The sequence below is a fragment of the Bactrocera neohumeralis genome, chromosome 5, assembly GCF_024586455.1.
Source record: "Bactrocera neohumeralis isolate Rockhampton chromosome 5, APGP_CSIRO_Bneo_wtdbg2-racon-allhic-juicebox.fasta_v2, whole genome shotgun sequence".
Lineage (NCBI taxonomy): Eukaryota > Metazoa > Arthropoda > Insecta > Diptera > Tephritidae > Bactrocera > Bactrocera neohumeralis.
In genome coordinates, this window is record NC_065922.1 from 8,956,797 (window position 1) to 8,981,968 (window position 25,172).

General features: G+C 40.3%; 2 protein-coding genes across 3 annotated transcripts; both read right to left on the reverse strand.

The window, feature by feature from the left end:
* Positions 1-157: 157 nt before the first annotated feature.
* LOC126758530 (maestro heat-like repeat-containing protein family member 1) lies at positions 158-20,742 on the reverse strand. Of its 2 annotated transcripts, none has more exons than XM_050472826.1 (13): positions 19,733-20,742; positions 8,234-8,411; positions 5,960-6,321; positions 3,767-5,884; positions 2,948-3,587; positions 2,680-2,818; positions 2,493-2,617; positions 2,226-2,433; positions 1,484-2,163; positions 1,096-1,414; positions 798-932; positions 630-732; positions 158-571 (listed from the first exon to the last, which is right to left on the reverse strand). In XM_050472826.1, the coding sequence occupies exons 1-13, from the start codon at positions 19,803-19,805 to the stop codon at positions 429-431; spliced, it is 5,223 nt and encodes a 1,740-aa protein (XP_050328783.1). In that variant the 5' UTR covers positions 19,806-20,742; the 3' UTR covers positions 158-428. The 2 variants fall into 2 exon arrangements, with proteins under 2 accessions (XP_050328783.1, XP_050328784.1); XM_050472827.1 differs by lacking the exon at positions 19,733-20,742 and adding an exon at positions 11,305-11,536.
* Positions 20,743-20,938: 196 nt separating this feature from the next.
* Positions 20,939-21,984, reverse strand: LOC126758543 (protein CWC15 homolog). Its single transcript, XM_050472858.1, has 2 exons — positions 21,726-21,984; positions 20,939-21,660 (listed from the first exon to the last, which is right to left on the reverse strand). The coding sequence occupies exons 1-2, from the start codon at positions 21,854-21,856 to the stop codon at positions 21,066-21,068; spliced, it is 726 nt and encodes a 241-aa protein (XP_050328815.1). The 5' UTR covers positions 21,857-21,984; the 3' UTR covers positions 20,939-21,065.
* Between the last annotated feature and the right edge of the window lie 3,188 nt (positions 21,985-25,172).

Here is a 25,172-nt window from a genome sequence, read left to right on the forward strand (position 1 = left end):
AAATTTGACTGAAAACAATTTTTACGTGGACTTAAAACAACTTTTAACAGAACGCTTTAGAAAACAATAAATTAGTAGAGAAAAAATTCGATATTTACATTAACGTAGGCCAGGCACAGTTCTGCAAATGCACAAGCGTGGAATAAAAAATAAAATAAATGATTTATGCGCATAAATATTTTTGAATGTGTGTAATACATGTATAAATACAGGAATAGATAATAGATATTTAATTTATACATTAATAATATATAACTTAACCTAATTTCCTTTAATCACATCAACACGTTTACGTACGGCCATTTAGTTTCTTTTAGGTACTTTGCTTTTGCTGCTGTTTTGTAAACATGTTTTCCTTTCTTTTGGTTTCAAGTGCTTTCACATGCTATCTACCGAGCGTTAGCGACATTGCCAACGGTTTTTTCTTTTCAAATGTCACCAAAGAAATAGCCCAAAGCCGTAGCGGCCTTCACGCGCACAAAATGATTTTCATCCTTTAGCAGCACTGCCAGCTTATTGCCCACCGACTCGGTTTGTGTGTTGCGCTCCGGCAGGAAATTGTGTAGTATGCCTAAAAAGAGTTTAAGGAATTACAATTATCACCAAAAAATCACAAAAATGTGTTATACCTATAACAATGGCAGCGCTGCCGCGCACCTCGGCCCATTGGCTGCGCAGTTTCGGTATGGCCGAGTCAATGAAATCTTGTATATGCGCTGGCAATTCCATAGCCTGTAATTAAAATAGAATTTGCTTTTAGAAAGCGATGATTTCAAAAATATTTTACAAATGCATACAATTAATTTAACGAAATCCACTATGAAAACGCCATAATTCAGCTGGCCGTGATCTATGAGGTGTCGCTGTGCCATCTCATTCACCTTCGGCGCATTCAATAAACCACAAACTTTACGCAGCGTACCCTTGCAAGCCTGGAAATGTATGTAAGTTATTAAAAAACAAGAATTGCTAGAAAGCTTTCACAAATAAAAAAGTTTTCCATACAAGGACTTGATTTTTATCAGTGATTTTGTATTGCCAGCAATATTAATAGCTTAAAATCAAAAAAAAGCGCGTGCAATGAAAACAACTCACTCGTATGATCGTCGCTTCGCCCTCGCTCAAGTGCAGCAGTATGGGAAAGAGATTTGCAATCAATTGCTCACGTAACGCCTCGGTGGAAGCAGCATTCGGCGATATGCTGCCGTCCCTCTCATACGCCTTCTTCGACTCGCACAGATCGCCGAAAAGTATAATGGACGCTTCGCGTATTTCGATAGAGTAGCTGCCGAAGAATGGACGAATGCGTATGGCCAAGGAGACATGAAAAGACTCCAAGCGATCGCTGGGCAATGTTTGCAAAATGCGTGCCAAGCCGCGCATGCTCTCCAGCGGAATATTTATAAGACAGTCGCTGTAGGGTTAAAAACAATAAACAGTTATTAAAATACTTACTACAAGCAACTGCAGTTGATAAACTCACCTAACCGGATCGTCGATGCCCTTCAGCAAAGCGGTGACCGCCGTTTCCGTATACTTTTCAACGTCATGCTCCGTCAGGTTACCCACATAACCTAAACCTTGTATGCTCAAGCCACGCACTACAGCGTTCGGATCACTGAGCGCCGAACTCAAGTGTAGCATAATCACCGAAGATATCTCACCGCATGGTTTGAGCGGCACCAGACGTGAGAACAGTCCCACTGCCGCAATACGTTGACCATCATATGGCGATGAAACATATTTGCTCAAGGCAGTGACGACGTGTTTCATGTTGCTCGATGAGATTTCCAATTGGTTGACCAAGCCGATGCCTATGGGTGTGAGCAGCTCAATATAGTTCTTCAAGTCGGTGCTGTTCGCTAGCTGTGTGTGCACGGTGAGCACTGTAGCTATCTGTTCCATCTCCAAATTGCCGAGGAATGCTTGAAATGTATCTAATACGATTTGACAGGGATTCAATTTGACCAAATCTTTATTCGGCACAAAGCCAAACTTTGACTTCGTCGACGAAGCGACAGTTGCCAGTGAGCTGGCAGAGGTGTTGACACCCTGTTGAGTAGGTGAATGGCCGCCGGTATGCATGGGTGCCGCCAGATTTGTGTAGGTAGCCAATGAGGTTAGCAGCATGGTGAAGAGCTCAGGGAACTTCTTATGCAATTCCTGTAAATGAAAAGTATTCAATTTACTACCATTATCTCAAATTTATAACAGGGCACTGTTACCTCTTTGACATCCTTGCAGGGCATAATCTCTTTTAGCGCGCAGAAAATGGCGAATGGTTGTATGCTCGCGATTTTCTGGCGTTCACTTGCCGACGACTCACTTGGCTCGTAGAGACACGAAGAGTTTAGTATTTGTAGAAAGTTCTCCAGCAGCGCAGCGGTGAGCTCAGAATCATTGGCGATGAGATGCCAGTATTCGACAATGTTGCTGCGAAATTTTATTTATTGAGGCAATTGGAAGTAGAAAGTAAACACGCAAATATTTACCTCTCGTACGGTAGGGGCTGAGTCAGCATTTCGAAGCAAACGAGCTTCGGATGATGTTTCGTCAGCGCTACGAGCGCTTTTAGTACACCGGAACGGGCACGGTTTATTTCACAGTCACGTATAGCCTAAAATACATATTTTTGTTGTTGTATAAAGGTATTTAATTATTAATAGTTGCCAGACTTACGCTCAGACTGTCCTTTACGAGATCCGGTATGGCGTGAAATAGCTCAGAACCTTTGTGTTGTATGAAAAATTTCAACACCACTGAAGCGCCAATCGATGAGCTTTGCTCCGGGTCACGTAAGCCTTGTAGCAGAGTTTTACTATGAAAAAATATATAGAAAAATCAGGTTATTGTAGGACTGCGAATATTATTATCATAACGGTATAGATCTGCTTTTTCGAATAACCTTTTGTTCTTCTCATGTTTTCCTCATCTTTCTTTTACTCACCAAAACTGTAAATACTGAAAATTAGACATGCGCAGCGCGATGATCTTGGCGATTTCACCGGCCAAATTGTAGATCATCTTCGGATCATCGGTTATAATTTGCTCCTTCACCAAATCGATCTCCTTCACCCAATCCGTTTCACTATCGGCAATGGTGAGGGTCTCATAAATACAAGAGATTTCAAGTGTCTTTTGCAGAATATCCACAGACACCTGTCGCACGGTGCCATTCGAGTCAATGCAGCGTGGCACAATCTTACCCAACATTTGGCCCGTCTGATTGAATTTCGACGGTGCTTCACAGCCGATTTTCATTGATTTTATATACACTTCCAGACCGTTATTGAAAACATGCGATGCGCATATGCGCACCTCGGAATTTTTATCTCTGGTCCATGCCTCCAAAATCGATATGATCAAATCGAGTGTGGATGGCGAGGGATCCGTTTCAATGATGGCCTTTGCGAGCGCATTCAGTTCCGGCAAGGATTCGTTTAAATGTTTTGCCAGAAAACTGTTGCGTTCATCCTCTTCGGGTGAGTCGAATTTGATTTTTAAATGCTGAGCGCATGAAAAGAAATTCTTACAAGCAATCTCGAAGATAACACTGCCATCTACGGACTCTGTGGGGTCCACGCCACCTGAAAAAGAAAGTGAGAGAGAAACACTTATCAATTGTAATATAAGAATAATGCCGTTCCCAAGACAAACGGGTCTACGTAACCGGAACGGACCCGGATTTTTTATCCGGTCCAGGACTGTCAATTCGGCAGAATTCTGCCACTACAATAACAACAATAATAATATGCGTGAAACCCACCAATGCGTATAAAGTCCGTGCCGAGTTTCAGTATTGTCGGCAACAGCGGCAGATCGTTAAAGGGCGCTTCAATCGGTATGCTAAACACGGCCTCCATTATCTGCTTGCGGTACTTGAGTGGCGCGGTGAGTTCCTCTTTTGTTGCAATTATCTGATTACAGATGCTCAGTAGCGTCTTAAGTATGGCCGACATAATGGTTTGATCCTTGGTGCCGGTCAGTTGCAGTATCAGAAAGTTGAGTATTGTATCATCGAGGTTCTGCAGCGATTGCATGGGATCCGATTCATCCAAAATGTGACCGAAGGACTTAATCACCAGCAAATTCGTCTTGTACAATTCCTGCTCTTTGTGTGTATCTTTGATAAAATGCAAATTGCTGAAGAAACCCGTTGAGTGTTTGCGTCCGCCGATGTGCGCCAGTTCCGCTAACTTCTTGATGAGGTGTGTTAAGTGCTTGCGTGAGATGTAGCCCAAGGCAAGCGCGCACGGTGCAATCTTCTGCTCATACTCCGCATGCTTTATGTGCTTGTCGAGCTTCTCCTGGCGCGCCGAGGTGATGATCAAGTCGATTTTCGCATTCACAGTCTGCGGCTCGGTGACGAAGCAGAGCGCCAAAGCGAGTGACTTCATCAGCATACCGCGCTCGGTCGTCATGGTGGGCATAACGAATTCAAGATGCGGCGTGCTGATGGGATAGAGATTCAGTTGGTCGGACATTTTGTTCACCAAGCGTTCGGCGAAATTTTCATCGCGCGTATTCAAATATTCGACGCTTTCGCTTATGAACTCTATGAGCTTGCGCGAGAATGCGGATTCTTTATTGATGTGCAGCAATAGGTCGGGTATGTGCTTATCCCAGAGCGTATTCAGCTCGGGATTCAAATGTGGATAATAGTATTTCAAGAATGTCAATATGTTCGAAGAGCGTTTGATGCAGTGGAAATTGCCGAGTAGTGCAAGGCAACGCGCAAATATGGATTCTGGACAGGGCACAATTATCTTGCCGCTTTTAACGTTCGCATGACCACCCTCCTTCGCATGCTCTTCACCAGCGCCATCTTTCTTTTCGTCAGTCTCGTCGTCGCCTGCAATTTCATATTCGATATTTGGTGATTTGGCGAACAAGCTGCCTAAGCATTTGGCCAAATTCGAGCATACGTCTGTGTAGTCCAACAACACGAAGTAGTTTAAGAGTTCGCGCTTCAACAGCTCATCCATGGTACCGGCCGTGGAGGAAAGCATGAAGAGTGAGTTCTCACAGGACAACACGAAATTGGCGTGCTCCTCCAGCGAGCCATGCTCTTGATTGACCTTCGTGTATTTGCAACTGTAACGCACCACGAACCATACGAACTCCTTCTCCTTGATGAAACCCTTCTGCGAGAGCGCCACTATCGCCTTCAGCAAGGTCATTTTCATTTTGATGCCCTTCTCCGACAGTATCATCGGCTTCAGGCACTCTAAGAAACCCTGCATCTTGTCGCCAATTTGCGCCGTGGACGTATTCATGAGATGTGTCAGTATTAATAGCGACTTTATGCGATCGCGTTCGCTATTATTGCGCAAGTGTATCAGAAGTGTGTCGACAATTTTCGATGCATAAATGCCGGAGAGCAGATGAAAGCAACGCAGCACTTCATAGTGACCCTTTACCGTCTGCGGCTTTTCATAGTCGGGGAAAACGCAAATCAAGTCGAAGAGATTCGATATTAACTGTTCGGCTACCGGATCCAATAACGAGGGTTGCACTGCGATATTGGTTTTCAGCACCGAGGACAGAAATTGCGTCACTGAGTTGCGCTCGATGGAACGTCGATAGAGCGCCAGTATTTGCGGTATCAGACGCGTTGACTGATCCTGTATCTTGTCCACCGGCAGCAGCGGATACATGGAGGAGAGCGCTTGCAAGATTTCCACGCACACTTTGGGCTCACGCGTATGCAGCCATTGGTTGAAGAGTACATCGTAGGCAACAGAAATTTCGGTGCTGCAATCCGTTGATGCGTCGGCAACCTGAGGAGCAGCGGGCTGTGTGGCTTCATTAGCGGTCCCAGTTGCAGCAGCCGCACCATGTGCCGTTGTTTGCTCAAGCAACGCTTCGCTAAAGTGGCCAAGAGCTGAAATTAGGAATTGAGAGAGAGCGTATATGAGTTAAGCTAAAAAAAAAAGAAAGATAAAACGTATGGACCCACCATAGGCATGCGCCTGCTTGATGTGATCCTGTTTGATGCCGCCCAGATTGGGCAAGACAGTTGCTAGTATTGGTTTGATGAAGGGTACAACGCCGGCCACATTAGCTGTTGCCATAGCACCCAAGCACTGCATGACCATAAAATGCGCAACAGCGCCCTCTTTGGTGTGCGCCATCAGCGCCTCTATTACCGCCTTACATTCACTATTACGTCCAATGGCCACTAGAATGGTGAGTGCGTGCTCTTGTATAAGTGGCTGATGATCGGCCGAGCGCGTCAGCTCTTCAATGGCCAAAGTAATGAGTTTCTTATTCGCCTCCGAGGGTAAGGATGTGTCTGAGTTGACAACACGCTCAACGGCTCTGCAATAAAAAAAAAATATTAGCATACGAATTCCAAAATGCGGAGTCTGTGGTGGTTAGTTGTTATAAAGTATTGTATGTAAATCAAAAAGGGCATAAGATACCACAAAATCTTTGTAATAATCCGATCTGCTACGAAAAGGCTCTCAGTAATATGACGTAACTCTCACAAAACAGCCGTGAGACATGACATTTTATCATCGTTATGCCAGGTGCAAACATAAATTCGATTTCTTTTCTACTACAAAGCCGATCGGCGACCGTATCCGTATTTGTACCGTGAAGTTAGAGCTTGAGGTCCTCAACCTGTTGCTGACCACTCTTCAAATACCCGATGTGTGGAAAATTGGAAGAGTGGTCCCATTAATGAAACCTAGGGAAACCCGCCAACAAATGGGAGTCTTTTCGTCCGATAACCCTCTTCTCCCCAGGATTGAATACACTTGAGGCTTTATTACTCCCGCCATTCTCATACCACCTGAGCCTAGCAAACCATGGCTTCCTAAAAGTGCACAGTACCACCACAGCCCTTAGCGTCATAAACGTTCAGATAGTTCGTGGCCTTAACCAGAAACCAAACTATGAGAGGACGATCCTCGCAGCGTTGGACTTGTCAAAAGCCTTTGACACAGTCAATTACACAACGCTACTTGAGGATATCGAAAAATCTACGTTCCCTCCAGAACCAAAGAGATGGACTATGAACTATCTGAGAGGTAGAGGTAAAAACTCAGAACTGAGAAGAAGAATGATGGCACACTTCTTCTCTGCAGGGAACTTAACACTCTCCCCACCAAATCCACAGCGACCATATTTACAAACTGGACGAAGGAGTACAGACTTAACCTTAATATTACAGTCGATGGCGTCAAAATTCCGACTGTCAATAACCCTAAGATTTTAGGTGCAACATTTGATAGTCTATGCTTTTTCACTTCTCATACCACCATGACTATCGCCAAGGTACAGAGCTGCAACAAAATCCTCAAGTCGCTAGACGGCAGCACATGGGGAAAGGACAAAGAAACGTTGTTGGCAACTTCGGCTGGCCGGTCCTCAACTACGCCGCACCGATAGGTCGCCTGGATGCAGTGGAACGCAGGTGAAGAAGCTTCAGACTTGTCAGAACACTGCACTCCGGACAACGACAGCATGCCTCCTGATGTCTCCCATTGAACACCTACATAGTGAGATGCTTATGCTCCCAGTAAGGAGCATAATCAAGTCCTCTCCCACAGTTCCTGCTGGGATCAAAATCACCCCTGAATTTGCTTGAGCGGAACACTTCGGTTAGGAACATCAAGAGGTCTTTCCTTTTCGACGACATTCAACAATAAACCGTCTATGTGGACAACTAACGTTCCGATTCAGCTTGGAGCCCATCAACACCTTCATCCGACTCCCGTCCAATGAATGGGGTTCTTGGAGTCAAACCACCACCATTGAAAGAAGATAAGTTGCCGCGAGAAACGAGAGTAAATGCGAATGCTTCGTTCTGGATAATAATTAAGCTCCTACTTATCCCACCGACATATCCAACATATGTCCTGCGTGCAATGAGTCTCCGCATGACACCGGTCACCTCTTTATATTGAGTTTAATGGGTACTCATTCATCTATTAAAATTAAAATGTGTTCGACCAGAATACTTGAATTCTCTCCGAGTAAGTACTTTTATTTCCTCTTTAAAGTCCTCAAGAACAGCAAATCCTTTTTAGAATGCATCTTGCTTCTTCTCGTCGGTCTAGACTAATTGAGGCACCACATTTTGAACTTATTTTTCCCCACTCATTCCACTACAACAAGTAATTTACTTTCAACTGTCATTTCGAATTAATTTACACTACGATAAACCGTTATTTCATTTCATAAACGTACAACAACAACAACAATAAAGAAACATGCTACTCACTTTAGTAATATGATGACTGTTTGTTCCGGCAGCTTCGGATTCTTTTCACGATACTCCACGAGGGTGTCGACGGCGCGCGCCGGATGTGTCTCCAATATTTTTACGAGCGAACTTTTTATGGCCGTGCGCACGGTCTCATCCTTGTCGATAAGTCCTTCGAAAAGGCCGTGCAAAATGCCTGCAAACAACAAAACAAACAAAATATTAAACAAAAATGAGAAATGAGAAATATGTATTGGAGAGATAGGAAATCATGTTGAAATAATTGTATCAAGCAGTGAAAATCAGTTCGTTACTACTTGCTAGTTGGCAGGGCTTATGCCTCATGTCCTTCGCGCAGGATGCACAGCTAACTGAATTATGCATTAGTTGGTTGGATTTCTGCCTCATTTTTATGCTTGCCGCAGCAGCGACGTTGGCGCGGCGCTGAGTTTGTGCCGCCAATGGCTGCCTGTTGCTAGCTAAAAAGCCAACAGCTGCTGAGCCAGTTTGCCAACAGCCGTTTTGCATAGGCGAGGAAGCCGTACAAGTAATTCAATTGACCTACATTCACCGTTACACGATTGCACTGCATGGAAGACAGCAAGTGTGGTGAATATGCAAGTGCTATATTGGTAAACGGTTTATGGCGTGCAACAAGTTGTAGCCGCAACAAGTGATTTCTACGCATGAAGTTACATTCGAAAGATATTTGAGTGGTTTTGAGAGAGGTACATCAAAATTAGTTTCTGAAGTTAAATTCGTTCTGAGCATAGAAGCTGTAAAAATCGCCAAAAAATGATAATTTATAAATTTAAAAATATATACAATATTTTCCACGAGAGAATCACGTAGAATAATGTCCGATTAAATTCGGAACCGAAAACTATCATCCGATGTAAATTGACATCATCCGGGACCGACACAAAACCACATTTTCATATATTTTAATACAAATCTCTGCCATCGCCTTCAAAATAGGCTCCGGAGCCAATCGAAGCAAGTCAAGACTTAGTTCAATTTTTCATAGACTTATTGTAAGTCTCGGCAGGGATAGCATGCATTTTTGGGACACCATTTGCTGAATTGGTTTCAATGTCTGTCTCGATGATTTTCAAGCACTGTTTCCTTATCTTTTTCGATGTTTTCATCATTATCAGAGGTTTTCCGTGACTTCACGACCTTCACTGAAAAGGTTTTTGCTTCTCAAATACTTGTATTCGTGATAAAATAGAATCCCTAAAACAATTCTGAAGTGTTTTCTGGGATGCCGTAGCCGTAATTCCATTAGAAATACAAAATTTCAGACAAACTCACTGTTAAATTTTTCGCGACCTAATCGATTGCAGGAATCTGAACGGATATCCTTAAATGCTATAAAAAAGAGATGAATGCCACCAATGAAATTTGTGAAGTTTACGGAGACAATGCTGTAACAGTTCGCTTGATGTGAAGGATCCCCCTCGCTCTAGTCGACCTATCGTTGAAAAAATCGATGAAATTATGGAAAAGATTGACCAAGACCGTCACATAAGCAGCCATGACATCGCTAAGAAACTTAGCATTCATCATGAAACGATTTTGAACCATTTAAAAAAGGTTGGGTACAAAAAGAAGCTCGATGTTTGAGTACCACATGAATTGTCTGTAAAAAATTTAATGGACCGAATTAACATCTGCGATTCTTTGCTGAAACGAAATGTAATCGAACCGTTTCTGAAGCGAATGGTAAAAGGAGACGAATAGTGGATCAAATACGACAACAATGTGCGAAAAAGATCATAGTCCAAGCGTGGTGAAGCTCAACAAATGGTCGCAAAGTCAGGATTGACGCCTCGAAAGGTTATGCTGAGTGTTTGGTGGAATTGGAAAGGAATCATCCACTATGAGCTGCTCCAGCCTGGTCGAACGATTGATTCTACATTTTACTGTCAACAACTGATGAGATTGAAGCAAGCAATCGAAAAAAACGGCCAGAAACTGATCAACAGAAAGGGCTTCGTCTTCCATCAGGACAACGGTAGACCACACATCTTTTATGACTCGCCAAAAACTGGGAGAGCTTGGCTGGAAAGTTTTGATGCATCCATCGTATAGCTTTGATCTTGCACCATCGCACTACCATTTATTTCGGTCAATGCAGAACTCCCTTAATGGAGTAAAATTGGCTTCAAGGGAAGCCTGTGAAAATTACTTGTCGCAGTTCTTCGCCGAGAAACCAAACAAGTGTTACACTGATGAAATAATGTCTCTGGCGGAAAAATGGCAAAAAGTGGTCGAACAAAATGGTACATATTTGGTTGATTAATGTTCATCATAAATATAAAAAAATAAGTTGAAGTTAGGTTAGAAATACGAAAAGACTTTTTCGACTACCTTCGACTAAAAAAGATAATAATCGATTTTTTAAAGCCAGGAAACTCATGTAACTTCTTAATAAATTATCAAAGCTGTGACTGATTTAGAAATCACTTTTGTAGTTTGCGGAAAGTGGCTCCGCTGAAAACGCTTCGCCGCTGGCATTATTTCCACTATTTTGTAGAATTTTCATTAACGCACATATTCCAATTGTTAATGAGCTGTCGTTGGAGTGTTTTTATAATGATTACAATATACAATTACTTTTTTAAAATAAATCATAGCGATCGTTTTCAAGTTGATCGTCGAGTTGTAGAGTGATTTGCCAGAAGTGGGTCACTCAAATGGCTAGCCGCTTTTCTAATTAATTTGTTTTTGTAATACACTGACATTTATGGTAATTACTTATTCATATGGTATGACAATAATCAAATTCAAAAACTGCATTAGCAAATCTCCCGGATCTTTCTAGGTAATTTAATATACTATTTGTATGTATGGATAAGTGAATGGCTCACGGCATACAAAAACAAAGACTTTGGTACAATTAATTAAAATAAAAAAATATAACAATCAAATCAAAAACAGATTTCAGAAAAAATATCATTAAATTAAAAATTTAATATATTTCAATTCGTTTTTTTTTTCACAACAAAAATGCATTTTCCGCATTTTTCCATTACCATTACCGTCTGCTTGAGTAATGACTAATTCACAGTTGCATCTTGATTTACCGTTCAGATTCCGTTGTGTAAATATTTGAAGTGCTTTGTGCTCATAGCGCGTTCCCTGACTCTTTTCGTCCATGTTGTGTGGCACAAGTTTTGTTATGAAATCCAACATTGTGGGGAGTTAATTTTTATTGCTTTTTTATTCAACTTTCGCTTTCAAATTAGTTTTAACTCCATTTTATCTGCACGTTACACTGTTTTATGCGCTTTGTTCGAATACAAGTAAGCATGCGAGCATACCGTTTTGATCACCGCCTTTGCAACAACTGAAAGCCCCACAATGCTTAAGCTCTCTGCATTAGTGGGGTCTCTATGTGGGGAGTAGCATATCTCGGAATTCTATTTGCATTGTGGGTGAAGAAAAAAGCTTTAAAAAGACGAATGCAATACCGAATATGCTTATATACATACATACATATGTACATATATACACATAGGTAGATAAATATATTTCTGTAGCTTGGTGTAGTGCGTATCTCTTAAGTATGCATACTCATAATAGAATCATATTTCAACCTTTAAGACAGAATGTACGAGTGCCAACGATATCATCGCAACTCGATTAACATTGAGGGATGCGGTCGGAACCAAGTGCGAGTAAACAAAGTCTATATGAGTTATCTCTTCTAGCAGTAGACTTCTCTTGGCAGACAATGGCAAACCACTGAATATATTTCTGCCATAAAAATAATGTTCATAAAATATATTACCCCTTTAGCTGCAAATTTGTATTTGTCAGAAAATATTAAGAATATATATTATATAGTATACATTTGTATAGATATAGCGGATATTGTGTCTACGAGATGTCGCGAAATTGTTTTTGAACTCTCCAGCTCTAAGAGTATTGAATCCGTTACCAGCTGATGGCAGCCAAAAAAAGAGAAACAACTGCAGTAGGACCTTATCGTTCTCACGACGGCATTTTAACTACAGTTTTTTGAATTGCAACTTCTTAAATCCCACGTTAGGTTAAGTTAAGTCGTAGGATTGATCTAAAATCGATTGATCTTACAGTGTTGTGAGACTTACCACAACTTTTTTAAGGCGGTTAATATCAATCCCAGCTGCTTCCCTATGTTCACCAACTATGTGTCTACCGAGACATTTCAATCTCAGTCTGGCAAAATCCGAGAGGAGAAAGTGACTATATGATTCCACCTTGCCTTCCTACAAACAGCTTTGGCAAAGAGCGTCCGACAAAATATTTAGTCGTACCGCGTCTGTACCTATTGCACAGTGTCCATATACGTTCAGCGCTAGAGTGCAAGGGGTCAACAATCAATTGTGATTTACGTGAGTACCTCACGATGGCCTAACCTCACGGTGCTTAAAACCACATAGATCAAAAACAATGCGTTGATCAGCGCTTCAAGTAATAAATAATACATTTTTGCAAATATTTCTTGGTTCCAATTGGTCGGGTGGAAGGGACACTTTTACCACTTTGGTCGGGTTCGAGGCCGACCTAAAACCTCTGCCGTGCTGTGGGTCTACCTGCCTTCAGTCTTAAACCACAGCCACCTCGAATCTCCCCAAGCGCCAAATTCAATGAGCAGATTGGAGCGAACTCCAAGGGCTAACTGCTCTCTGTGGTACCAGATTTAAGTCTCCTGTTAGACCTTGTAGCTTTTGATACTACCAGTTGAGCACCCATCAAAGTCAAAGAATGGTGACATTTGTCGCTTGAACTTTAATGTCTTTTCAGTAGACGGAATCTCAATCAAAGGCTTATAATATCAGTTCAATCTGAGCACTATTTCTGACAAGAAAGAGGTAAGCCTAAAGAACAGACATAGTGCATATTGGATTTTAGTTGACTCTCTTACGGAGGATGTGCAAGTGGACAACGGACTCGTGCACTTCTTGACTAGTTTTGAACGCATAGTCAGCGATCTCAAAGCCAGTATAGCCGCTCGGCTATCAGAGTGAATGCACAGCTCTCTAAAGGTAACTGCACTTCGCAGCAGAATATCTACCACTACCTTGATGGCAGCCCCCTCCGCTTGAAAGACGCTACAGTAGTCTGGTAGCCTGAAACTAGAGTGGAGGGAAGGCTGTCTTAACTTCAATCCATCCGTGAAGAAGCTCACTGCACCTCTTCTCCAACAGCTTCGCCTCGTCCACAAATCTCTCGCAGGTGTGTGAGCAGAGAAAGAAGGGTAAGGTTCCGCAATGCAGTGGACGAACTAAGTTATTTTGTTATGGTACTGAATCCCATCAAAGTAGCTTAAAATGGTTTCGATGCGAGAACTATCAGACTTTATTTATAAATATCGTTGTGGTTGTAGCGGCAGTTTGGTAGAAGGTATGTAGACTAGGAATTAACATCGAGGAAATATCATTTAATGGGAAAACAAGAAGATAGACTGTTTCAACCTTTTAAAAGATGTATTAGATTATTCAGTGCGAGTTGGCTTGCAGAAATGCAGTAACTTACACGCATTAGTACTCTTTGCAGGGCATTGTGGTAGGTCGGGGCAAGTCTGGATAAGTAGAAGTATAGAATATAACTGCGCGAAGGTGACTCTGGTTCTTTTTGGCACTTTGATTACAAATCGGTTATAACAGCTGATCCTATTAGAGGTATTTTTTTCAATAGCTTTTTTAGTATTGTTTGGCGTTTCCTCATGGAAAGACTTACGCCTGAACAACGATTACAAATCGTTCAACATTTTTACGAAAATTCACGTTTTGTAAAGAATGTGTTTCGCGCGCTTCGCCCAACTTATGGTCAACATAACCGGCCTGATGTGCGTACTATTCGCAACACCATCACCCGCCTTGATGCATTGCATTCATTATTGGATAATATTCGAATGAATAGACCACGGTCAGCATGCAGTGAAGAAAGTAAAGCAGCAGTAACTGAGTGTGTACACGAAGACTGTGCAGAATCGATTCGGCGCCGTTCGCGGTAACTTGGACTGACGTATGAAACGACTTGACGCATTTTACGTGGACGTCTTAAATTGAAAGCACAGAAAATACAGCTTGCGCAAGAGCTGAAGCCGCTCGACCTTCCCAGACGACATCGCTTCGCTCTATGGGCTCTTGAAAACAACGTTTTCGAGCCAAAATGTGTTCAACGATGAGCCACATATTTGGCTCAATGGGTATATAAACAAGCAAAATTGTCGCGTTTGGGACGAAGAGCAACCTGAAGAGATTCAAGAGCTGCCATTTCATCCAAAAAAAAACACGGTTTGGTGTGGGGAGAACGTAACTGTCGATTGCGACCGTTATCTCGCCATAATAACCAACTATTTGATGCCTGAAATTGGAGTTTATGATCTCGGCGACATTTGGTTTCAAAAAGACGGCGCCACTTCCCACACAACGCATCAATCAATGGATTTATTAAGAGAACATTTCGGTGAGGAGTTAATTTCACGTTTTGGCCCGGTCGATTGGCCACCAAGATCGTGTGATATCACACCGTTAGATTTTTTCCTGTGGGGATATGTAAAGTCTAAAGCCTATGCGCACAATCTCGTTTCGATTCAGGCCTTGGAGTAAAACATCTTGCGTGTCATTCATCAGTTATGCGGCCAATATGTGAAAGAGATAAATTTCATTAAAAAAAATGTTAAGGATTGTTCGTTTGAAAGATAATAATGATCCCCATTAAATTTGAAGTTTCTGTGTTCTTTTCTTTAAAACTTCGAAATGGATCACACTTTATAGTTGCCCTTGAGCGCGCAACTTTTAAAGGATGTATCTCCAAAACTATTGCTTGGATCAACTTGAGAACTTAGAGCAAAATTCTAGAGATTTTATAGTTTTTTTTTTTGAAGACCCTAAGTAACTTTTAAAAAGATTTTTTTATAGAAATTTTGGATTTTTTTTAATCAGTGTCAATACTTTAAGAATGCATTGCGTTATACATTATTTATTAGTTAATAAAGACGAAATACGAGCCTACAAAACTAAACGCAAATATTTAAGCATAATACATATACATACATACATACATACATATGTATCTACACATGTACTTGAAAAAGCTGCCACAATAAATACTCTTTGTATAAAATCCATAAAGCCCATGAAAAATCCATATTTAATGTCAATGCTCTACAACCGCTAATGTTAGCTATTTTAGTACTATACATTCCAAATAAATGACTGATTACTATCGGCTTATGAATGAACAGTACTCACTCGATTAAAATGACTATATTTACGATTCAAATTTTCGAATTAAAAAAAATAGAAGGAACGCTTTAAGAGCTCGATGTGTTTAATCGCAATATATTTGCTGCATTTAATAAAATATTCATATATTTTATTCATATCATATAATATGGATTTTTGTAAATCATATACAATACAAATGTCCAAAACAAAGAATGCAACTGCTTTGGTCGTTATTAGTCACGAAAAGGGGGGCTTTACATGCATAGTACAAAAATATGTCTGTAGGTATGTGTGTTTTTACTATGAGAATATGTACTCATTATTTCGCATTCATACAAGTGCATGCACACTTTGCACTCTAGACTCCTGGATACCTTCCTACATACCTACTTTACATACATACATACATATGTATGTATAAAAAGTTGAGATTGCACATGCATTTCATAATACCGCTAGTGCTTATTGAAATACTTTCTACTATTTGAATGCATCTAATTGCTGATGAAGAAAGAAAAGCACGCGCCGGGTGTTTCTGTGTGTAATAAAGATAAGCTGATGGCCAAGGAAATATTTATTGAGGTGTTAAAGTACCGTTGTTGTTATTGTTGTTTTATTGGCAGACAAGATTCCACAAATAATTTTAAGAAAGTTGGCCATCCTTGGCCTGATAAAAATCCAAGTCCGTTCCGGTTTAAAGAGTACCCATCAGGCTTTAGGGGGATCTTTATGGATATTACCCACTAAATATGCTGATACAAATATATACATACATATATTCCTTAAAAGCTTATATCCACTTGTAGGACAGAAAACCGGCAGGTGGACCTCCGAAGTATTTCCCACGACCATCGGGTCTACATAACCGGAACGGACCTCCTTTTTTATCCGGTCAAGGAATGTCAACTCGGTATATTTTTTCCGCTACAACAACAACAACAGGACCTCTGAAAAAAAAGTTTGCCGGCAAATTTTTATGCTTAAAACTATCTTAAATCTAAAAAATGGCGGCTTACGAAAAAAATTCGTGTTTTGATAATCGAGATTTCAAACGTCATCATATTTTCAAATACCGTATTTGTGTAAAGTTTATTCCGATAGGTCATCATTGAATATATTATACAGTCAACTTATATTGGAAAAGGCGATTTCACCTATATTTTGTACATGTCAAGGTAGTAAAGTAATATTATATACCGAATTTCATTGTTCTCCATAAGTGGGCAGCTTCCAAAATTTTTAAAAAACGCCTGGGTGCAGCTTCCTTCTGCAATTTCTTCCGTAAAATTTAGTGTTTCTGACGTTTTTTGTTAGTCTGTTAACGCACTTTGCTAATGATTTTCAAACCTTTGTATGGGAGGTGGGCGTGGACATCCGCTTACGAAAAAAAAAGCGCGCCAGAGTTTGCCGTCAGGGGGCTTCTCCACGCCCTTTTTCCAAAAAAAGGTTTCTAAATATGCCCCTCCCTAATGCGATCCTTTGTGCCAATACTTAAAACTGGAGTCTTTTCGTTTCCGACAATCTAGGTCGCCGAAAACTTATGTCGATGGCGGCTCATCGTTCCATCGACGATATATAAAATCGTGTTTTGGACCAAAATTTATATCAGCAACTTCGAATCCGTTGTTGACGTTGCTTACGAAAAAAATCGTGACTTTGTCAAAATTTATATCAGAGAGGCTTTCCTTCGAATATTTCCTAACAAATACATATATCTCAGAAGTCAAAAATTCTAGCCGATAGGTCCATCCGTTTTACAGAAGTTTTCCTCAACGACTCTGAAAACAAATTCCTGAGAATTGCGTTTGTAGTTTTGGGATCGGATTACACTAAGTTAGAAGGTAGTAATGCTGAATAGCCTATCTGTTTGATCAGCAGACCTTATCTGCAACTTCCACAAGTATGGTAGGGTTTCTTTTGCTCCGTAGTGAGGACGGAAATTAACTGGGCATGCGCCATGACAGGTTTACAACTTCAGCAAGTTTAAAATAGTAATCAATGTCCCGAGAAACAAATTCCGGTTACCTGTCGCTTTTACACCGGCTACTGCAAACTCAGGAAGTATTTACATAAAATGGGCCAGGCCTCTAGTGCAAACTGCGGGTTCTGCGACATGGAGCCGTAAACTCCAGAACACCTGCTAATAGACTGCACAGTAGTCTGCAGACGCTGGATTCTTAATCCTTAAGATCCATGTTTTCGAATAGGGATTACAACGCCTCACTAGCATATTGGACTTCATCAATGTGCTGCGGCTGGGGCTAAGTGATTTGTTGTGACTTAGGGGAGGGCACTAAATACTTTAGGTTGTTTTTGTTGTAATGGTTATCTAGTCCCCATTAAGATGGTAAATTAGATAAGTTGTCATAGAATAGACCTTAGGTCGCGGTGCATACCTCAATTTATAATTTTCCAATCTATTTAATTCTTAAAAATACGCTTATAGATGCTTATCTCCAAAACTATTCACCGAATAAAGTGTAAATTTTCGGTTAATATTTTCAAATGTAGGTACACTAGATAAATATGCAAAAACAAAAATCGATTTTTTTGGAATTCACACATATGTATGTAGATATTACCGTTAAGAAAATCTGAGAATTAAGCAACTCTGATTTATAATTAAATTTTAATTTTAAATTACAACACTCACACTAATGCAAATCATCATAAATTTAAAACACATTACCTATTATATAAGTTGTATGTACCTGTGCACTTAAATAAATACTTATGTATGTATACAAGTAAATAGGTGAGTATATGGCTATCTGGCGCTTAAAAATAGAACAAAACTCCAGAGAGATAAGTCTTGCATACATAAATTACCCACTAACTTGAGGATAAACAATCAACATATTCACTCCACCACCTACGCGATACAACGGTTAAAATATATACATATATACAAATACAGATGTATGTACATACCCACCCACATTACCTTTTAAGTACGTACATAAATAAGCCACAAGCAATTTTAATGAAGCTCAACAGGTTACATACATACAGATAAACCGGCCCGGTTGTGCATTAAAATACGCACCAACGGTAAACAACAACAACAAAAGCACAAACAGATAAGCCATGCTTATTATGGCTTTATTAAATTGCGACACGACAGTGGATCAATAAAATCCACCTATTTTCCTGCGTTAAAAATACAATACGCCCCAGCTGAGCATGAATGTGGCGGAAAATCTGCGGAAATTGTGGTATACACGATGGGAGATAGCCGGAGCGACCTGCCTGCCGGCATTTGAATGACAGGCAGTTGGACAGCCAATAATTTGCGTGTTAATGCACGCACACAATTTAATTACCCAATCAACCGGAGGCATACCACACTAGTGAGGCGTGGAATTTCATGTTGTTAGAATTTTGGCCAATGTTCGAAAATACGTTGTAGTTTCAAAATTCAAGTATTTTGAAAAATAATTATAGAAGTTTATATGAATATTTCTAAAATGTTCGTGACAAACTTAATACTCCCTGGTTATGGTATAAAAATGTAATAAAACTGCAATCGGAAACTATTTGGGTTAGGGGAAAAACCAGACGTTGCTGTTGGCTTATAATAGAAAATAAGGATGAAAAAATAAATAAATGAGTAACTTGCGTTTGTGTAACGCAAAATGTAAAAAAGCAACAGTTTTTTCGAAATGAGTCACGGAAAAGTTTCGCCCAACTCTGTTTTGCTGCTGCAGTACACAGTCATAAATAATAGTTACACTTTTTGTGCATTTATTAACATACACAATATTTTGTTTTTGTTTTAAATAACTTGGCCGATTAACATATTCCATTGTAACCTACGAAAAAATTTGTAAAAAATGATTTTACTTGAGCAACAAAAAAGCCAGTATGATTCTGCACTTAATTTTTTTTTTGAGGTCAGAAATAATATAATTATTAAATAACATGAAATAAATAAGAAATTTGTAATTTATAAAAAGTTAAAAAAAAATATTTCGTACCCAAAAAAAAATTTTTTAATCGCAAAACTCCTGTAAGTACAGTAAAAATTAGTTTATACAGAAGTTAAACCCTAGAAGCTTTCCAACTTCCAAATGCTGCTTACATGTTCTATGCAATAACATTTTTACCAAACACCCACAAATAGATGGTTGAGTTGATTAAAAAAGATGATGTACAATAATAACATACAACACCCCTTTTTTTGAAGCAAATTGTTGCCCAAATAAAAATATAAGGTGGCTATAATACATATATGTGAAATGTGTCTTAAAATAAACACAATAAAAATTATAGCGTTATAGGTTTTTATTACCTTCCAAAATAGATGGCTTGTCAGGCGTTCCACCATCGCCTCCACTCCCATTCCCTTTGCTATGGCGGTCCATTTTCTTCGTCGAGCTCCGCGTTCTTTTCCACTTCTCCAGTTTAGTGATTGCCTTTGATTATTTATTCCTAAAACACACAGGTGTTGAGCAAACTTTACGCTTTCACTTAATACACTGCGATTTTAATTAGTAGAAATATAATAAATCTCGCGAGAATTTATTAAAGTAGAAATGATTCACAGCTTAATTGGCCTTTTGCACTCTTATCAGAATATTTGTTTTCAATTTATTCAATAAATTTTATTGGATGGTTAATATATGAATTCAGTAACCATCCAATCGCCAGCACACACGTTTAATCAGAGCACACTTTTAGCTTTGTTTAATTTTACTTGCACCTAATACATATACTACATATGTATATCTTTTTTATTAGTTTGTTGTTGTGCAATATATTTTACTCTTTCAATAATTGCATATTTCGCACACAAACAATCGACACTGTTAATTTTATTTAGCACGACTTGCGCTTATTGGTATTTTTTAACACAAGTTACATTATACACATATTTGCTAATATTATACATATATTTTTTGCTATATTTAAACAAATTTCCGATGATGATATTTTGCAAAATATTGTGAAAAATTAATTTGAACCGCACTGTCCAAAGTCTTTTTCTCTTCTGATTATTTGCAACGTAAGCGCATCGCTCTCCCCTGAGCTCCACTGCGTACTGGGTGGTGGAGCCCCTACCCGGGTACAACTGATGTTTTCTTTGTTTTTTTACGTTGTCTAATGGACCGATGACGCAAACTTATAGTAGGCAAATAACATTTTTTCACAATTTATATACTTCATATGTTTAAAACTACACAAATAAGTTGATTGCTTTCATTTTAGTAAATTTTCTGAACTTTTCAATGAAAACCTTCCAATTAGACAAACTGGAGAACTGCGCAAAAACAATTGCTATCAGCTGTGCGAATATTTTTGTTTGAGTTGTCAACAGAATGACAAATAATCAAGTTGCTAAAAACAGAAGAACAACACCAAGTACAGAACGACATAAACAGGGTGTGCCCTATGTTTATTTTTTATTAACAATATTTTTTCTCAGACGATATATTTATTAGAAATATTTGCGTTCAATTTTTAAAAATTAATTTCAGATTGATTGAAATACTGAATCTATATAATTTCGAAATGCCGATATACATATTTATTATTTATTTTATTCACTAACAGAGAAGTAGATATTGGAACTTGCTTAAAATGTTATATTACTTTGTTAGTATACAAAATTGTATAATTAAAAATCACTTAATATATTTATCCATAAACTTCTTGTGAAATTCATTGCGTAGCGAGTCGTTAATGAAATGCGTCTTCTTTTCCGGTTCAGAGCGAGCACAATTCTTAAAAACCACATCATCGTCCCAACGTCGTTTCACCTTCAAATCACTGCCCAAATTTTTACTCGCTGTTGCGCCAGTACCTGGAGCATAATTGATCAACGGATTGCCAGATAATATGTTCTCCATTCGTATACGCTCCTCTTCTTGTTTCTTTTCTTGATCTTTGCGCGCTTCTTCCTGTAAACGTTCTTGTTTAATTTTATTTAATTCTGCCAACAATGCGGCAGTGTCATCTTCTTCATCCGAATCGGAATCCTCCTCGGAACTGTCTTTGTCTATCGGATCGTCAGCATCTAAATTCACAGGTGCTGCTGGTTGTTCAACGCGTGCTCGTTTCGGGCCACTTGCACCACTATTTGCAGAATTGTTTGCTTCGATTGCTTTACGCACAATTGACGGCAAAGCTTTGCTGGGACGTGCTTCGCGTTCACGTTCCTCTAATTCTTTGCGGAAGTCACGGTTGCGTAGCTCATCTGAGGTGCCTTGACCAGTTTCTCTTCAATTAAATAGTAAAAACGATTGTCAAAATTACGTTTATTAGAATTTTATATATGCAAATACCTGTATTTGAGTTTTGTATGCCCTGGTAGATCTCTGCTGGAATATTGTTTCGAAAGCGCACTTAAATCTTTCTCTCCACGACCGCTGCCTCCACGTGCGGGATCAAAAGTTGGTCGTGCAGCTGTAGTCATTTTATTCAACTATTTTCTACTTGGTTTAAATTATTCCTTGATTTTATTTACCGTAGCAAAATATCTTAGTTCTATGGTTGTATTTTATTGTGTTTTTAGAAACGTTTTGTGCTTGCTTCTTCCTATTTCTTTGTTGTTCACAATAATATTGCAGCTGTTTGGGTTGTGTTCGGAAAGAGTTCCCAATGATGTGATTATTTTGGAATCATTAAAAATGGAAATTATTAAAAATAAATTAAATAAATAAAAAATATCGAAAATTATACTGAACGATCTAATGTGCAAATCTAAATATTTTTAGCATTTCTTTTATTTTATATATTTTGAGAGAAGTTCTTATAATGCCTTATAACTAGTGATGGAAATTTTACAAAAATATCGATAAATAAAACTATCGAAGCGGTTTTTGAATGAGTAGATTTAAATCAAACTCTGACGTGGCACTCGTTTTTGTTCCCCAACTTCAAAAACAGGGGCTATCACCTCTGCAGACGGTCAGGGACAATGGCAATGACTATAGCACTGGATGCCCTATCGTCAGGGGCGTTGTTTGAAGAGCATACCAGGGAGGACGACGACGACATGCCCTCATACAACGACGCTTAGTTGGTGACATCCTCTGCGGCCGCTGAAAATGTAGTCAACATTACCGAAACTCTCCCAAGCAGGCTCAGTTCGAATTCGGGGGAAGCGTAAAAGGCTTCTAACGGAGGTGGTCCAAGAGAGAGGAAGAGGAGACGAAGAGGCAAACTGCCTGCTCTACCACGAGCAGGTCGTCCAGATTATTAACGTGACCCTCGTAGGAAGGATATGAGCGGTGTCAGCCTCAGCAGGCCGAAAGGGTCAGAGCAAGCAGTGCATCCTCTGCTTGAAAAGGGCATAAGGACGGAAAAGCAGCATCCGTTAGCAAACGGTGTACCGGGACTCGGAGCCGTAGACCAGTCAACGCTAATCCGACCGGTAGGCGTGGAAGCGAAAAGATGGCATTCCCGAACACACATATCGCGAAGCGCAAAAGGGCACAAGAATGCCAAAGAAGGCACCGAACTGCAAACGGCAGAAGGTTAACCTGGCGGAGACTCTGGGGGCAGAAGAGCTTCCAAGATCTCCTCATGGAGGAGGTATACAGGTGGCGTGGGTATCCTTCCGTGAACTTTAAGGGCGGTATGCTGAAGGAGAATTGCAAGGATGAGATGAGTACTAACTGCTTCCGCAGCCAATCGGAAGATCAGGTCGCTCCCAAGCTGCTAGGCTGGCAGGGTTCCGTCCTATGCGCAAAGCGGGGAGAGGTCATTCCGCTTACGCATAGCATGATGGTGTTCATCCCCGGATGTGGAGGCAAGCCATTTGTATTTGCTCTAGGGATCGTCAGGAACCAAAACGAAGGAATGAATAACTCGGCCTGACGAGTGGTAGATAGCAAAGTTGAGGATTCTGGATGGACGATGAATTCTATAAACTCATTCGGAAGGAGAGCTTTCGCCTGAACTACCGGTCTAACTCGGTAGTCGTGAGACCCTAAAAGCCCAAGGTTACTGAGGAGAGCGGAAAGGATGACAAAATGCGGGTAGCGGCTCACTGCCAGTACGGCTAAGCAGGCTGCAACTGCTAAAGCCATAATCCACTATGGACACAACGAAGGAGCCAGGCGTAAAAGAGGGGGTGCTACTCTCCACGAAAGAGCTCTTGCAGGGACTTAAGGACCTGGATAGCAACGCTACTTCTGACAGCACCTAGTATGTTTGGGATCCCAATCAATTGAACTTTTAGGGTATCTAAATTAAAGAGGGTAAAGAAGGCTTTTGAAGATTCAGTTGATCCTATAACTTGAAATCTTCATCACTCCTTCAGGAAGTTAGGTAAATGACTCGAAATAAATACTTTATCATTTTGCTGGATAAAATCCGTGCGAATCCGATCACAAATTTAAGAATCACCTCGACCTAACATCTGTCAAGGTGTAAGCGCCACCACGTTTTTACTACTTTCCATTTGAACCTCTATATTTGTAGGAATATTTGAATGTGTGAGTTGGCGATTTCTAGCCCGCTCATTGAACTCACATCCAATCACCTTGCAACCTAATCAAACTTGGCACCTTCACCTCACCGCAAGCAAACCACCTGTATTACGAGTTCATAACTACAGAATATTATCAATGTGTGTGTGTGTGTAGTCTTCGCTTGGCATCGGTAAATGCAGATGCAATAAAAATATGCTCCTGACCAAAGTGTGAAACCGCAGAAGAACATCGGTAGCGAATTCAGAAATAATCATCACGATTCTTAATGCCAAATTATTGCGAGCAAACAAGGACGGACACATTTAACAACGCCCAGCACACTCGACCGCGATGGCGCTCACGCTCCACTCTTCGGAAATGAAATACCGACGTATGTAGGTATGTACAACATTGATAACAAATAATCAGTGAAGGAGAGGGCAGACCTCGGCAGGGTCTGAACAAAATCAATCAGCGAATCGATCAATTTTTATACAACAAATTTACAAAAAGCAAACAAATGCACAAAGTGTTACTTGCTCTCTGCCCTCCGCGCCACATGAAACGACAGAGTGAGTGCAATAAGTACGAACAGAAGTCATCGGCGGGTTAAATGGTTCGTGATCGCGTTTCTTGCATTCGATTGCGCTGGTTGTGCGAGGTAATTCCTTTCAATTTCACGCGCCCAATTCACAGTCACTTCAACGGCGCGCTCTCAGGCCGCGCAACTCATGCCGAACTCACCTGTCAGCCAAGAGTCAAGTTCAGCACAAAAGTCGACTGCTTCCAACACACCGTTCGTCCCAACATGCCACGTACTGTTGCCGATTTGTGTCTTGTTGATTGTGTTGTTGTGCTGCATCGACTTTTGCATCCTTCCAGTCCACTGGCAGTCTCATTTGCCTAATCGGTAGCTCGATTACACAACACAAAGGCCACCGTTATTGCACTCTTGATGGGCGCATCAAATCCGAATAGTTGTCGCTATTACATTCGGTGCTTCCGCAGCTCACGGCGTAAATACAACAATCAAGCGCCACAGTATTACTGTAATGATTCTGCAAGGTCTATGTAGCTCTGCCTGCTGCACAGTGTACGTTTTTTGAAAAGACATTTCCAAATTCCATTGGAGCTCTGTCGAAAGTGATTTGTATGGACAAACTAGTTGTCTATAAGCAGTAATTTCGTGGCTTATTATACTCTACACAAAGAAGAATCTAAGTCAATAAGAAGCTTCTATAATCTCATTATGAAATCAACAATTTCCATACAGTTGAACTGGTCTCAGCGTGAACTTACCTCCTCGTCAATATT

Coding starts and splice junctions, on each gene's coding strand:
- LOC126758543 (XM_050472858.1), bottom strand. CDS start 21,856: ATGACTACAGCTGCACGACCAACTTTTGATCCCGCACGTGGAGGCAGC. Junction 21,661..21,725: donor CATACAAAACTCAAATACAG/GTATTTGCATAT, acceptor ATTTAATTGAAG/AGAAACTGGTCAAGGCACCT.
- LOC126758530 (XM_050472827.1), bottom strand. CDS start 11,413: ATGTTGGATTTCATAACAAAACTTGTGCCACACAACATGGACGAAAAG. Junction 2,819..2,947: donor TTTCAGTATTTACAGTTTTG/GTGAGTAAAAGA, acceptor ATTTTTTCATAG/TAAAACTCTGCTACAAGGCT. Junction 2,434..2,492: donor CAGCCCCTACCGTACGAGAG/GTAAATATTTGC, acceptor AAAATTTCGCAG/CAACATTGTCGAATACTGGC.